General features: G+C 43.2%; 1 protein-coding gene across 1 annotated transcript in view; it reads left to right on the forward strand.

The window, feature by feature from the left end:
- The first annotated feature begins 884 nt into the window (after window positions 1-884).
- LOC127103579 (protein disulfide-isomerase) overlaps window positions 885-15,770 on the forward strand; it is a 33,049-nt gene continuing 18,163 nt past the window's right edge. The window contains exon 1 of the mRNA XM_051040826.1: window positions 885-1,401. Coding sequence (XP_050896783.1) covers window positions 885-1,401 — 517 coding nt within the window. The remainder of the gene's footprint in view (window positions 1,402-15,770) is intronic.

Below are 15,770 nucleotides of genomic sequence, written 5' to 3' on the forward strand. Positions count from 1 at the left end.
TCGGTTTTGATGTTACTAATATGGGGTTAGTGGAAGGCTTGAGAATCCCGTATAAGTTCAAAGCACCCATTTTTGACAAATACAACGGCACCTCTTGCCTTCGCACTCATGTGCAGGCATACTATCAAAAGATCTCGGCGTATACCGACGGCGAGAAGATGTGGATGTACTTTTTCCAAGATAGCCTATCTGGGGCGTCTTTGGACTGGTATATGGAGTTAAAAAGAGATTCGATCAGATGCTGGAGGGATTTGGGAGAAGCTTTTCTCAGACAATACAAACATAACATGGATATAGCACCTAGCCGGACTCAGCTGCAGAGTCTGTGCCAGAAAAATAACAAGAGCTTTAAAGAGTACGCCCAGAGATGGCGTGAACTTGCTGCAAGAGTTCAACCTCCTATGCTGGAAAGGGAGTTGACAGACATGTTCATCGGCACTCTTCAGGGTGTGTTTATGGACCGGATGGGAAGCTTCCCATTCGGTAGTTTTTCTGATGTCGTCATCTGTGGCGAGAGAACTGAAAGTCTGATCAAGGCCGGCAAAATTCAAGATGTGGGTTCTTCTTCGTCATCAAAGAAACCTTTCTCTGGGGCACCTCGCCGTAGAGAAGGTGAAACCAACGCTGTACAACACCGAGGGAAGGTGTACAGAGGAAGTGTAAATAGAGATCAGTATCGCCCGGTTGCTGCAGTGACCATTCCTGCACCTCAACCTCGTCAACAACAACAACAAAGGGTTCAACAACCACAACAACAACAACAGCAACAACGTCCGTATGAGCCCAGACAAAGAATACCTGATCGACATTTTGATCCATTACCAATGTCGTACGCCGAACTGTTACCCGAACTACTCAGGTTGGGATTTGTAGAGTTGCGTACGATGGCTCCACCAACAGTGTTGCCTCCTGGATACGACGCCAACATCCGCTGTGATTTTCACTCTGGGGCACCAGGACACCACACTGAAAAATGCCGGGCTTTCCAGCACAAAGTCCAGGATTTGATCGACTCCAAGGCGATCAATTTTTCTCCCGTGCCTAACGTTGTGAACAATCCTATGCCTCAACATGGAGGACATAGGGTGAATTGTGTTGAAGGGGCCGAAGCTGAAGATTTTGTTGTCAGAGTGGATGAGATTCAGACTCCTTTTTTGACTGTAAAGGGCCGTTTGTTGGGTGGTGGTGTCTACCCGGGCTGTGGCAAAGACTGTTTGGACTGTGCTGAAGTTGATAATGGTTGTGACCAGTTGAAGGCTGGTATTCAAAAGTTGATCGACGAGGGTTGTGTGCAGTTCAGTCGGGCTGTCAAAGATAATGGGTCGGTGTCAACTGTCACCATCTACTTTAAACCGGCTGAAGGACGAGGACAAGGGGTTGTTAGTACATCTGCAGCAAGTGGTACTCCAGTTACCATTTCCGCTCCGGTAACCATCAGTGCTCCAACTACTATAGTGGCGTCTGGAAGAAGACCAGTTGAGAATAGTAGGGCTGTGCCATGGAGGTATGATAATGCCTATCGCAGCAATCGAAGGGCTGATAATCAGACGAGGCCAGCAAGTCAAGCTCCGGTAACTATTGTGGCACTTAGTAGAACTCCGGCCGTTGTAAGTCCAGTTGTGGACAATGTTGGTGGTCCGGGTGGTTTTACTAGAAGCGGACGATTGTTTGCGCCTCAACCGTTGAGGGATGCCAGTGCTGAGGCATCTGCCAGGGCGAAAGGCAAACAGGTCGTGGTTGACGAGGAACCGACTCAGAAGGAGGCTGAGGGTTCATTTGAAAAGGACGTGGAGGAATTCATGAAGATTATAAAGAAGAGTGACTACAAGATCGTAGATCAGCTCAACCAGACTCCGTCCAAAATTTCAATTCTCTCTTTGCTGTTGTGCTCCGAGGCACATCGTGATGCCTTGTTGAAGATGCTGAACATGGCTTACGTACCTCAAGAGATTTCCGTCAACCAGCTAGAGGGTGTGTTGGCCAACGTGAGCACCAGGCATGGTGTAGGTTTCACTGACCTAGACTTAACGCCTGAGGGGCGCAATCATAACAAAGCCTTGCATATCACTATGGAATGTAAGGGGGCAGTTCTGTCTCACGTGTTGGTAGACACCGGGTCGTCGTTGAATGTCTTACCGAAGCAGATTCTGAAGAAGATTGATGTTGAAGGAGTTATGCTCACTCCCAGTGACCTTATTGTGCGCGCATTTGATGGATCCGAACATTCTGTGTTTGGTGAAGTTATATTGCCGGTGAAGATAGGTCCCGAAATTTTCGACATTGTTTTTTATGTTATGGACATTCAACCCGCCTACAGCTGTCTGTTGGGGCGTCCGTGGATTCACGCAGCAGGAGCAGTCTCGTCAACTCTCCACCAAAAACTCAAGTATGTCTGGAACGGCCAAATTGTGACCGTGTGTGGCGAAGAAGAGATTCTGGTGAGTCACCTATCCTCGTTCAAGTATGTCGAGGTAGATGGCGAGATCCACGAAACGTTATGCCAGGCATTTGAGACCGTGGCTCTGGAAAAGGTAGCCTATGTTGATCAGAGGAAGCCGGGTGCTTCGATTGCTTCATACAAGCAAGCCAAGGAGGTCGTTGATTCCGGCAAAGCCGAGGGCTGGGGCAAGATGGTAGACTTGCCTATCAAGGAAGACAAATTCGGCATTGGTTTTGAGCCTCTCCAAGCAGAGCAGAGTGTGCAGACGGGTCCGAGTACCTTCACCAGCGCCGGGCTGATGAATCATGGGGACGTCTTTGCAACCGGTGGTGAAGACTGTGACAGCGACTGTGATTTAGACATCTGGGTTCGCCCGTGTGCACCAGGAGAGTCTATCAACAACTGGACGGCTGAAGAAGTGGTTCAAGTTACTCTTCGGACAGAGTAATTTTCCTTTGTTTTTTCATTTTTGCATGAAAACCCTACGTTCTGCCCAAGACGTAGTGGTTCATTGTAGGGCCTCATCATGTTTTAATGATTATCATAAATAAAGGACGTTTTGCAATCAAATTTTGTGATCCCTGTCTTTCTACTTTTTGTTTTCACTTTTTCTAAAAAATATATATAAAAATGGCAATGTTTTGTTTTTTGTGACTTTTTTCAAACTCTTTTTCTAAAATAAGGCATTAACATGCAGAAGTGACCTTATGGCATCCACTATGAACAGTTCTGTTATGCCTCATCATGATTTTGATAATCCCATCTACCAAGCTGAAGAGGAGAGTGAGGAAGACTGTGAACTCCCCGCAGAATTGGTCAGACTACTGAAGCAAGAGGAAAGGGTCATCCAACCTCATCATGAGGAGTTGGAGATTGTTAATCTGGGTACTGAGGACGCCAGAAGAGAGATCAAGATTGGGGCTGCTTTAGAGGACTCTGTCAAGAGGAGGCTGATTGAGATGCTGAGAGAATATGTGGAAATATTCGCCTGGTCATATCAAGATATGCCTGGGTTGGATACAGACATTGTGGTGCATCGACTACCCCTTAGAGAAGAGTGTCCGTCGGTCAAACAGAAGCTCCGCAGAACTAGTCCTGATATGGCTGTCAAGATCAAGGAAGAGGTTCAAAAGCAGTGGGACGCGGGTTTTCTGGCTGTTACCAGTTATCCACCGTGGGTAGCCAACATCGTTCCTGTGCCGAAGAAAGATGGCAAAGTCAGAATGTGTGTCGATTACCGGGATTTGAACAGGGCGAGTCCGAAAGATGATTTCCCATTACCTCACATCGATGTATTGGTGGATAATACGGCTCAATCCTTGGTATTCTCTTTCATGGACGGTTTCTCGGGCTATAATCAGATCAAGATGGCGCCAGAGGACATGGAAGAGACGACATTCATTACACCTTGGGGCACGTTCTGCTATAAGGTGATGCCATTTGGGCTGAAGAATGCCGATGCTACCTATCAGAGGGCAATGACGACTCTCTTTCATGACATGATGCACAAAGAGATAGAAGTGTACGTGGATGATATGATTGCGAAGTCGCAGACAGAAGAGGAGCACCTGGTTAATTTGCAGAAGTTGTTTGACAGATTGGTCAAGTTCAAACTGAGGCTGAATCCAAACAAGTGTACGTTTGGGGTGAGATCCGGTAAATTGTTGGGTTTTATTGTCAGTGAGAAAGGGATTGAGGTTGATCCAGCAAAAGTCAAAGCTATTCAAGAAATGCCTGAACCGAAAACGGAAAAGCAAGTCCGTGGGTTTTTAGGGAGGTTGAACTACATTGCAAGGTTCATATCTCATCTAACAGCCACGTGCGAACCAATTTTCAAATTGCTGAGAAAGAATCAGGCAATCAAGTGGAATGATGACTGTCAGGAAGCTTTTGACAAGATAAAAGAGTATTTACAGAATCCTCCAATCCTGATCCCTCCAGTGCCAGGGAGACCTCTGATAATGTACCTATCAGTAACCGAGAACTCGATGGGGTGTGTATTGGGACAACATGACGAGTCTGGTCGAAAAGAGCATGCCATATACTACCTTAGCAAAATTTTTACCGACTGTGAAACAAGATATTCACTGCTCGAGAAAACTTGTTGTGCTTTGGCCTGGGCTGCTCGCCGACTGAGGCAGTATATGTTGAAGCATACTACCTTATTGATTTCTAAGATGGATCCAGTAAAGTACATTTTTGAGAAGCCGGCTCTCACCGGGCGCGTTGCTCGATGGCAGATGATTTTAACCGAATATGACATCCAGTACACGTCACAGAAGGCCATCAAGGGTAGTATTCTGTCAGACTATCTCGCCGAGCAACCGATCGACGATTATCAGCCTATGATGTTTGAATTCCCTGATGAGGACATCATGTATTTAAAGATGAAGGATTGCGAAGAGCCACCTGTCGAGGAAGGACCGGATCCTGATGATAAGTGGACACTGATGTTTGATGGGGCTGTGAATATGAATGGCAACGGTGTTGGGGCAGTGCTCATTAATCCTAAAGGTGCTCATATACCTTTCTCTACCAGATTGACGTTTGATGTCACCAACAATGAAGCTGAGTACGAGGCTTGTATCATGGGGATAGAAGAAGCCATCGACCTGAGAGTCAAGACTCTTGACATATTTGGAGATTCCGCTCTAGTGATCAATCAGGTCAATGGAGATTGGAATACGAACAAGCCACATTTGATTCCGTATAGAGATTACACCAGAAGAATACTGACGTTCTTCAAGAAGGTGAAGTTGTATCATGTCCCCCGGGACGAGAATCAAATGGCTGATGCTTTGGCTACTTTATCGTCCATGATCAAAGTTCATTGGTGGAATCATGTGCCACATGTTGCGGTGAATCGACTCGAGAGGCCTGCATATGTGTTTGCAGCCGAGTCTGTTGCGATTGATGAGAAGCCGTGGTACTATGATATCAAGAACTTCCTCAAGACTCAGGAGTATCCTGAAGGTGCATCAAAGAATGATAAGAAGACCCTGAGAAGGCTAGCTGGAAGCTTTTATTTGAATCAGGATGATGTGTTGTACAAGAGGAACTTTGACATGGTCTTGCTCAGATGCGTGGATAGACACGAAGCAGACATGTTAATGCAAGAAGTGCATGAAGGTTCATTTGGTACACATGCTGGTGGTCATGCAATGTCGAAGAAACTGTTAAGAGCCGGTTATTACTGGATGACTATGGAATCCGATTGCTTCAAGTATGCTCGGAAGTGCCATAAGTGTCAAATTTATGCTGACAAGGTGCATGTACCACCAAGCCCGTTGAATGTCATGAACTCGCCTTGGCCGTTCGCCATGTGGGGCATTGACATGATCGGGAAGATTGAGCCTACTGCTTCAAATGGACATCGCTTCATCTTGGTTGCGATTGATTACTTCACCAAATGGGTGGAAGCAGCTTCCTATGCTAATGTCACCAAACAAGTGGTTGCCCGGTTCATCAAGAAAGAAATCATCTGTCGTTATGGAGTCCCCGAGAGAATCATCACTAACAATGGTTCAAATCTCAACAACAAGATGATGAAAGAACTTTGCAGAGATTTCAAGATTGAACATCACAATTCTTCTCCTTACAGACCAAAGATGAATGGTGCTGTAGAGGCAGCAAACAAGAATATCAAGAAGATTGTGCAGAAGATGGTCGTGACGTACAAGGATTGGCATGAGATGCTGCCTTTCGCTTTGCATGGGTACCGTACCTCAGTACGTACGTCGACCGGGGCAACCCCGTACTCCCTTGTGTATGGTATGGAAGCAGTCCTACCAGTTGAAGTGGAGATCCCTTCTCTGAGGGTTTTGTTGGATGTCAAGCTGGATGAAGCCGAGTGGATTCGGACAAGGTTTAACGAGTTGAGCCTTATTGAAGAGAGACGGCTAGCAGCTGTATGCCATGGGCAGTTATATCAGAGAAGGATGAAGCGAGCCTTTGATCAGAAAGTGCGTCCTCAGACATTTCAAGCTGGTGATCTGGTTTTGAAGAGGATCCTTCCTCCCGGTACAGATAACAGGGGCAAGTGGACTCCTAATTATGAAGGTCCATATGTTGTGAAGAAGGTCTTCTCCGGTGGAGCCTTGATGCTTACAACTATGGATGGTGAAGATTTTCCGTCCCCTGTTAACTCAGACGTAGTCAAAAAATACTTCGCGTAAATTGACCCGCTGGACAAAAAGAATAAAAGAGTCCAGGCAAAAAAGGGTATCCCGGCGAACCAAAAAAACAGAAAGAAAAGGTTCGGGCAAAAATTAGGGATAAAAATGAAAAGAATTTGTACACCCGGTAAGTCGAAAACCCGCAAGGGCGGCTTAGGCAAAAATGGGTATCCCGGTGGATTGAAAACCCGAAAGGGCGATCCAGCCAAAAGAGGGATTAGAGCGAAGACTACGGTCTGAGTTATCTGTACTTTATCGCGCTTCGTCGGCTGCCATCTCGAAAGATATGATCGGTCCAGTCAGTCTTCTCAGAAAGCAAGGAAGTTGGGAGAAAAAACTGTTGATCTGTGAGTTATAACAGAATTGGGAAATAGTGGATGCCGTGTTCACATTGCCATTAGGATAGTTTATTTTCCTTTTGTGCGCAATTACCTCTTTCTAGGAATTGCTTCCCAATGTATCTGCCTTTTCAGGCACACTTTCAATCAATAAAAGTCGTTATTCAGATAAATAGCTCTCTTGTTTTTATTTTTACTGTTTTGTTTGCAAAAACGTCCGAATTTTTGATAAGCATTGCATATAAAAACATGAAGGCTAAACAATAACTTGCAGAAAGATAAAACATTTGAAAATCATTTTGAATGTTGAGGACACTTGAGCGTATCTTGTCCATGTATCCCTTGGGGGCATTGGTTGTGCTGTTTTGCAGGTCGTCATCCGTGAGCATTCCCCAGCAGTTATCTCCCCAAGCCAATATGGAAGCTATCAGAGCTATGTTCCCACGCAGAGGTGTCTGTGGATAGTGCCTTCTATTCCCCAACAGATCTAAGGGTTGCCTATCCCCAGCAGGCCTGTATTTTCCGTTTTCCTCCCCGAGCGGAGCAGGTTCAATGAAGTTTATCTCCAGCTATTATCCTAGCTGTGGATTGTTTGGGTCGTCCCCATCGGAGTGTTTTATTTCCCAGAGCAGAGTTTACCCTACTTGTGGATTGGTTGGGCTCTCCCCAGTGAGTTGCCGGTTTGTCCATAGCAAATTTCTTTATTACTCCCCAGCGAGTTGCCTTGTTTTCCCCAGCGGAGTTGTATTGATGGTTTCTCAGCGCAGTCGTCCTGTGTTTTCCCCGGCGGGATTTTCATCATTTTGCATTTTGCATGTAGTGATCATTGCATCCTCAAACTGCGTAGCATTCCCATTTCATGTGGAGCATTACGCCATAGAAAAATTCAAACATATGCATTCATGTGTTAATTCAACCAGACTGTATCCCCGGCAGAGGCGGATCATGTTGTTCAACATCAGTACATCACGTCTGCTACATTTGCTCCTGACAGTATTCAGGATCGATATCCCCACAGAGGTTTATTTCCTCACCCGTTGGTGACAGAAAGTTTGTTTCTCCCCAGTGAGATCCTCAGCAAGTGGTCAGCCTTGCCTTGGCATACTTAAGATGTCTTTCTTGTGATACCGGTAAGTGTCATATCAACACCCGCGTGTGTTCCTTCATTTTTTTGGTGTCGGTAAACACCATTGTTTCGGTGTCAGTAAACATCGAGTCTCACTCCATTCATCGGTAAATGTCTGGTCATTTTTCTCGGATGTCGGGAAACATCATCTTTCAGTGTCGGTAAACATCGAGTCCCACCCCAGTCATCGGTAAATGTCTGGTCGCTTTTGTTTGATGTCGGTAAACATCATCTTTCGATGTCGGTAAACATCAAGTTTTTTCCTCAGTCATCGGTAAATGTCTGATAATTCCCCAGCTAGAGATCCCCAGTAGAGTCGTCGGTAAACGTCCTGTTTGGTTTCCTGTTACAAGTATTTGTTTTTACTTCCCCGGTAAAGGGTCCACCACTCTGTTGGTGTCAATAAACATAGTCTTACCCCCAGTCATCGGTAAATGTCTGGTCGTTGTTGGATGTCGGTAAACATCATCTTTCGATGTCGGTAAACATCGAGTCTCATCCCAGTCATCGGTAAATGTCTGTCGTGCGTTATTTTCTTGTTGATAAAATCAAAACCCCCAAGAGCCGTCGGTAAACGTCTTGTCTGATTCCATTACAAATATATCTTTGTTCCCCCAAGTGGAGACGCCATCGGTAAATGGCCCCGTTTGCTTCGATATCGGTAAATATCGAATGCCCAGTTTTATCCGCCATCGGTAAATGGCCCCGTTTTCTTCGATATCGGTAAATATCGAATTCCCAGTTGGAGCAGCCATCGGTAAATGGTCTTGCTGAAGTTGATATCGGTAAATGTCAAATGGCTTTGAAGCCACCATCGGTAAATGGTCTTGCTTCCTTTTACATCAAGTTTGTTTCCCAGCAGCCATCGGTAAATGGTCTCGCTGAAGTTGATATCGGTAAATATCAAGTTTCCAGTACCTAGCCATCGGTAAATGGTTTCGCTTTCCTGAAGATGTCATGCAGCCGTCATCGGTAAATGACTTGGTTTTTCTTGTATCATATCCAGCAGAGTGCAAATTTCTACGGTTCTTGGTATTCAATCCCTGTTTACCCTGAAAGTCTGACAGCCGTCGCTCTCATCCGTTCGGGTTCCCAGTTGATTGAATAGGGGCAACTGTAGCACCTCAAATTTGCACCTACCTTTTGTGCATACATTCTCATATTAGGTCATTAACATAACATAGTCCATAGCATAGCATTGCATTATCCTTTGCCCAAGTGCAAGTCCTCTGACAAAATTAGGTCAAACTGGTCAGGAGATCAGTCAATCAAGCAAGCAAGTGCAATTTCCATTGAGACAAGGCCCTAGGGTTGGTACAACATGTTCACATGACCTAGGGGTCCTTTTGAAGTGATTTGGTCAAAGATTGGGTGCTCAGAAGTCATCAGTCAATGTGCAGTCCACCAGAAACCCTAGAAAGTCAACTATGGTCAACTATGGTCAACTGTGCCTGATTTTATGGATTTCAAGGTGGGAGATGGTTTAAAGGGTTCATTCATGTCCATACAAGTCTCATTTGACATTTCAAAGATCAAGATTGGAGAAAATAAAGTCAGACAAAAAGTTTCCAAAAATGGCAGGTGACTTGTAATTGGAAACTGCCAAAAATAGAAAGTTTTTCTCCTCAAATTTACATCATCATACAAGATTCAAATGAAATTTTGTCCAACATGAAAGTTGAAGATCTTGCTCTCACCTTTCCAAAAAGTCCAAGAACACTCATTTCTCATTTATGGTTGGCAAGTTATGATCAAATCATTCTCAAGCTTTTTTGAACTTCAAAGTGGCATATCTTCCAAACCATTTGGCCAAATTGGGTGGGGTTTTTTGCTACAAGTCATATTTGATGTGCTCTATCCAAATCTTTCATCACAATTCACCAAAAATCTTTTATTCAAATTGGCCTTTTTCCAAGTACATGAATTAAAAAAGAGGTGAGTTGAAAAATGGACTTTCAAATAAATCATTTCCAATGCATTATACCAATTACATATGTTCAGAAATCATGTTTGGAATTTGTTTAAGGCCCATTTCATGCATATATATGCACCCCATGCATTTTGGAGTAATTTTTAGCAAATGACCAAAACACCTCTTTTAAGCCAAATCCACTTACCATTACACTAACCATACTTAAGCAATGTTAATCCAAGTATATATGACTCATTTTCTGATGGAAAAGCCCTAGCCACACTTCACCAAACCAGATAAAATTCTATTTTCTCTCAAGCTCTCATTTTCTTCACTTGACCCTTTTTCTGAAAATCTCCAAAGGAGCTCGTGCCCTGCTGATTTTTTCATCACCTACAAACCTCTTGGAAGCATTGGCAAGCACTAAAACACAACTGTAAAGCCATTCCAAGTACTGTTCTATTGGAGCTTCTCATATGGCAGTTGCATTGTTGAGCTGGAATTGAGGTAACTGGGCTTGCAATACTTCTCCATTTATCATCTGGGATCTTATTGGACTTCTGTTTCTACTAAACACGACCAAAGGACCACTGTTCCATCGTTGCTCCTCAAATCAAGTACATTAGTTGCTTTTAGTTCTTTGAGAACTTTGCTTTGCTTTGCTTGATAGCAATTTGCATTGAGGTATAACTCCCTTACTTCATGTAGTCTGGAAGACCTGGCCTGTTACTTGGCCAGGCACCTGTCTGAAGTCCTCCTTAAGAGGCAATATTTGTGACTGTTTACCTTTGTCCTTGCATTTGTTCAAAGACCTCCTAAGTGAAGAGGCATTGGCAGATATAAGGGATGTGCAGTCCATCCCCTGCTATTCTGTGTGTCATCTGCTTTGCTCACACCATTGTGTTGATGCATTGCAGATACTAACCCAAGATCTTGTACAGTTGTACAGTTGAGTCAGTATCAAATGTGTAGAAGGGTTCCGACTTTCTGAACCCACACATTCTTGTCTTAAGCTCTCCCAGGCCAGGGATAAGAGCTGTGAAGTCTCATCTTCACTCACCTTTCATCAGTTTCACCCTAACTCTCAATGTTAGGGTTAAGAGCTAACACTACCCAGTTACAGTGGTTTGTTTGTTGAGGTTGATATGACCCCTCGACTAAAACCTAACCTTGATTGAGCCCGTTGATTGCATATAGTGTGTGCTATTTGTGCTTGTGTGTTTGCTTTAGCTTGCTTCCTGTGCAAGATAGGTTTAGTTTGGCTTGCTTCCTGTGCAAGTCATGTTTAGGATAGGCTTGCTTCCTGTGCAAGTTAGCTAGAAACCTTAACTTAGGGATGAATTTGCATGATGACATCTAGGCTCGAGTCGTAGTCTCCCTAGTTGTGTCTCCCTCTGTTATCTGGTTAGGCTAGTCCTGTGTCCCTCCGTAGGGGAACTACGTCGCCCTGATCCTCATACCAGATGAGGTACGTAGGCAGGAGATTGAGCTGATCTCTCCGGGCGCCTTTTCTTTTCTTTTTAACCTTTGTGTCTCCACACTCTTTGTGTGTGTTCGGTTCGGATGCTGATGTAAGTCCAGTGATTGCCATTCGGGCTCCACGTTTGCCTTCTTGTGTGTGTTTTGGTTCGGATGCTGATGTAAGTCCAGTGATTGGCATTCAGGCTCCACGTTTGCCTTTGCCTATGTTTGTTTGTGTGCGTGTTAGCCGAGCTACGAATGCTCTGATTCTCCTTCGTCAAAGGAGATACGTATGCATAGGATGCGATATCCTAGCGAGCATGTGTCGTTTCCCCAGTCCGAACTACTTCGACTCTGATGTCTATGCCTGATAGACTAAGTAGGCCCGGGATGCGATCTCCTGCCGAGTCAGTCTTGTCTGTTTTCTTGTGTCTCTTTCAGCCAGTGTGTGTGTGCGTGAGCAGCGTTTTAGCAACCATTTTCCTTCCTTTTGTGCGTGGATCCCGTCGAGTACGACGGATGCGTAGGGGTGCTAATACCTTCCCTTCGCATAACCGACTCCCGATCCCATTCTCTTTGGTCGCGAGTCCATGCTTTTTCCAGGTTTACTCTGAGCGTTTCCTTTCCCTCTTTTGGGATAAATAACGCATGGTGGCGGCTCTGTTGTTCTTGTTTTCCCGCCGGTTTTTCGCGTAATGCGACAGCCAATTGCCTTAATCAAGGTCTTTACCTGCTTGGGGACAAAAATAAACAATCACAAACATCGCCTCTTAAGGAGGACTTCAGACAGTTGCCTGGCTAAATAACAAGCCAGGTCTTCCAGACTACATGGAGACAAGAGAGTCTACCTCAACTGGTTTATACAACCAAGCAGCTGCACAACAAGTTCTTAAAGAACTAAAGCGACTATGGTACCTGAAATCAATCAAGTACAGTCAGTATACCAATCACACAGTCAAAACAGACAAGTTAAGAATCAACAGTCAATGTAATCAAACAATGCAATGTGCAAAGCACAATCAACTCAAGTGAGCCAAGCATCCTACAAAACACACAAGTTAGTTTACAACAAGCAACCAAACTCAATTTAATCAACTTGCATTTTTCTCCTTAACGCATTTGCATCTCAACCTGAAACACAATTCAAAAGTGAGAAACAAGACCACTAGGACAAGCCTAGGGTCAAAAGGATATGAAAAATCCAAAACAGCAAGTGAAAATTAATCAAAATCACAATTAAAGAAATTAGAAACAAATCCCATTGGTCCCATGCTCATATCATTCATCATCATCATTTCATGAAAGAAAAGGCACAAAACATGCAATTTGCAACCTCAAAGGACCAAACAGAATGATCACCATCAAATCATTATCAAAACATTTCAATAAATTCCACAACAATTCAAGTCTAAACAGAACACATTGAATGAATAGCATATCAAATTTCAGCTCATTTGGATAAAGGGAAGTAGGTCAATGAAAATCATAAAGTCCAGACAAGTTCAAGCAAACCAGCATAAGGTATCAAAACAAGCATCAACTTCCACCAATCATAAAACAGTGACAAAACATGATAAATGAATGGGATCAAAACCAAGATGACCTATAATGTGTCTAGAAGTCACATGTCAAATTTCACACTCATCCAATTAATGACCAGAATTTCACAAAGCAAATACAAACATGTGTCACAAAAAATCAACAAATGACCAAATAGGGGAGAAAATTCCTAATCAAATAGGAAATGCCATCAATAAATCCAGAAAAATTCACTTGTATTCTCAACATCCATATGCTCAATCATGCAAAAATTTAGCTTAATCCAATGTCCACAAGCATGGAAAATAAAATCATGAAATTCACCAAGCATGGTGAATGGTGTGACACAAATTGTCACACCTCTATTCAAAAAATCATATCTCATTAACCAGGGATCCAAAAATTGCAAACCACATATCAAAATCACCAGAAAAGAGTCAAGAACATGCACAAAATATTTCAAGCATTTCTATGGAAGCATCATCATTTTACAAGCAAAAATGGCATGGTATACACAAATTGGACACATTCAATCAAACCCTAGGCAATTTATTTTTTCACACGTGCACAAAAATAATAAAAATCACCATAAAAAACTACACATCACAAGGAGAATAATGCAAAAAGTCTCATCAAATTTGGACAAAAAATGAATCACTTATGAGTTTTTAAAGATCATGAATCAAAATGAAATGAAAAATGAAAAAAGAAATGAAATAATGTGAAATTAATATTGAAAATGGCAAAATTGTAATTCTGCACAGCGAAGCAAAAACGCAGTGTTCTCATTAATACGCTGGCGTCCTGTGATTGGCCTATTGCTAGCGGGAAACACGAATTTCAAACGAGGCCAGGCAAGCGCGGATCAAAAACACGCTGAAGCGCGTTCTTCATCAAGAACAACAACAGAAATTCCAGAAAAATCAATATGACCAAATCTCAACCAAAATGAGCAAACAATATATCAATGGAATCGTCATTCAATGTACATCACGAATATGGCAAGCATTCGACCTAACTCTAACCATGCTTCACAGATCGAGCGAAATAAGTTTCACATTCAAAGGTTCAAATCCAAATATCTCATTCAATTCAGCATGAAAATCAAAACCACAAGTTGCAACGTACTCTACAAACTTAGATCTACACAAGCCATATCATGATTTTGAGAATTATTGAGATCGAGTTCTAACCTTGTGGTAATGGCAGCTGTTGAATCCACGCGTTTTCACGTCCAAGAGTTGAAAACAGATGAGGCTCGATGCTTAGGAAGGTGATTGCAACAAGTAGTTTAGCTCCAGCATGCTTCAGATCCAAGAATTATGAAAATGCCATGGATGTGTGAGCTTTCAACAGTCCAAATTCTTCACTCTTTGGCCACGATTTTGTTGAAACAGTCCTTCACCAACACTTGTAGAGGATAGATCCAGCAAGAATGAGCACAATTGATGAAGAATTCAATGAGAAATGATGAAAAAAGTTGGAAAAAGCTTGAAGGAAATTGAGAGAATTTGGAGGGAAAGTTTGTTAGATCTGAAATTGTGATTTTGTGATTAACAGAAAACAATTATGATTATGGTATTTATATGTTGTACTAATCATACTGAAAGTGCAATTAGCAATTGGTTTATTGTGATTAAGTGAAAATAAGGTGTGTGAACAAAATTTGGAAAATAACTAACTTAACAACCAAAAAACAGCTTCACATAGTGGAAAATACTCAGAAAACTGAGTTTTCGCGCGAGCGGTCGACCATAGGTCGGCTCATAGCCTGCTATGCGCTGACCCGTGGTCCATGCGCTGACCCTTATGGTCGACCATAGGTCGGCTCATAGCCTGCAAAATTTTTTTTTTTTTTTTTTTAAAGAAGAGGAGGGCAAATTTTGAGGTGTTACAGCTGCCCCTATTCAATCCACTGTGAACCTGTCGATATGAATAGCCTCGGCTTTCAGATGATCAGGGTGAAGAGTGATTGAATACCAAGAACAAGCGAACAATTTGCACTCTGATGGGAAATAATTAACAATGCCTGTCAGAATCGGCAGAGAACACAATCTTGAAAGAAACACCCGTCTGGAACGGAGAAAGTCGGCCTGATCACCGAAACAATAACGTCGACCTGTATACCAAAATAAATGGTAACACAGGGATAACCACGGCCTGAACACCACATATCCGTTGGGGATTATGATCGTCTCTCTCTTCTTTCACTTTTCTTGAACCCCGAAAATTTTCTCTCGCGCAAATGATCCCGGATCACTGCATTTGAACCCCAACATCTCGTTTGCCAAAATAATGAACCCCATTCTCCATTTTGAACCCCAGTTGCCTGACGATAACTTGTGATCGCCATTGTGAACCCCGTTCTCCAGAAAATGCCTCAATATTTCCCTTTCTCCATTTGAACCCCGCTCTCCAAAAAATGCCTCAACATTTCCCTTTCTCCATTTGAACCCCGCTCTCCACTTTCTTGTGATAATTCTGCTGGCAACGCCGGAAGTAACACCAAAACGCCACTCCGATGGCGACATATCAGAAAACACTTGACCAGACATTGACTGATGACCGGGAGGAAACTCGACGTTTACTGGACATCGAACAATGATGTTTACTTGACACCAAAGAAAACTCGACCAGACATTAACCAATGACTGGGAAGAAACGCGACGTTTACTGGACATCGAACAATGATGTTTACAGGACATCGAACAATGATGTTTACAGGACACCGAACAATGATGTTTACAGGACATCGAACAATGATGTTTACTTAACATCG

This window comes from Lathyrus oleraceus, chromosome 7, assembly GCF_024323335.1.
Source record: "Lathyrus oleraceus cultivar Zhongwan6 chromosome 7, CAAS_Psat_ZW6_1.0, whole genome shotgun sequence".
NCBI classification, from domain to species: domain Eukaryota; kingdom Viridiplantae; phylum Streptophyta; class Magnoliopsida; order Fabales; family Fabaceae; genus Lathyrus; species Lathyrus oleraceus.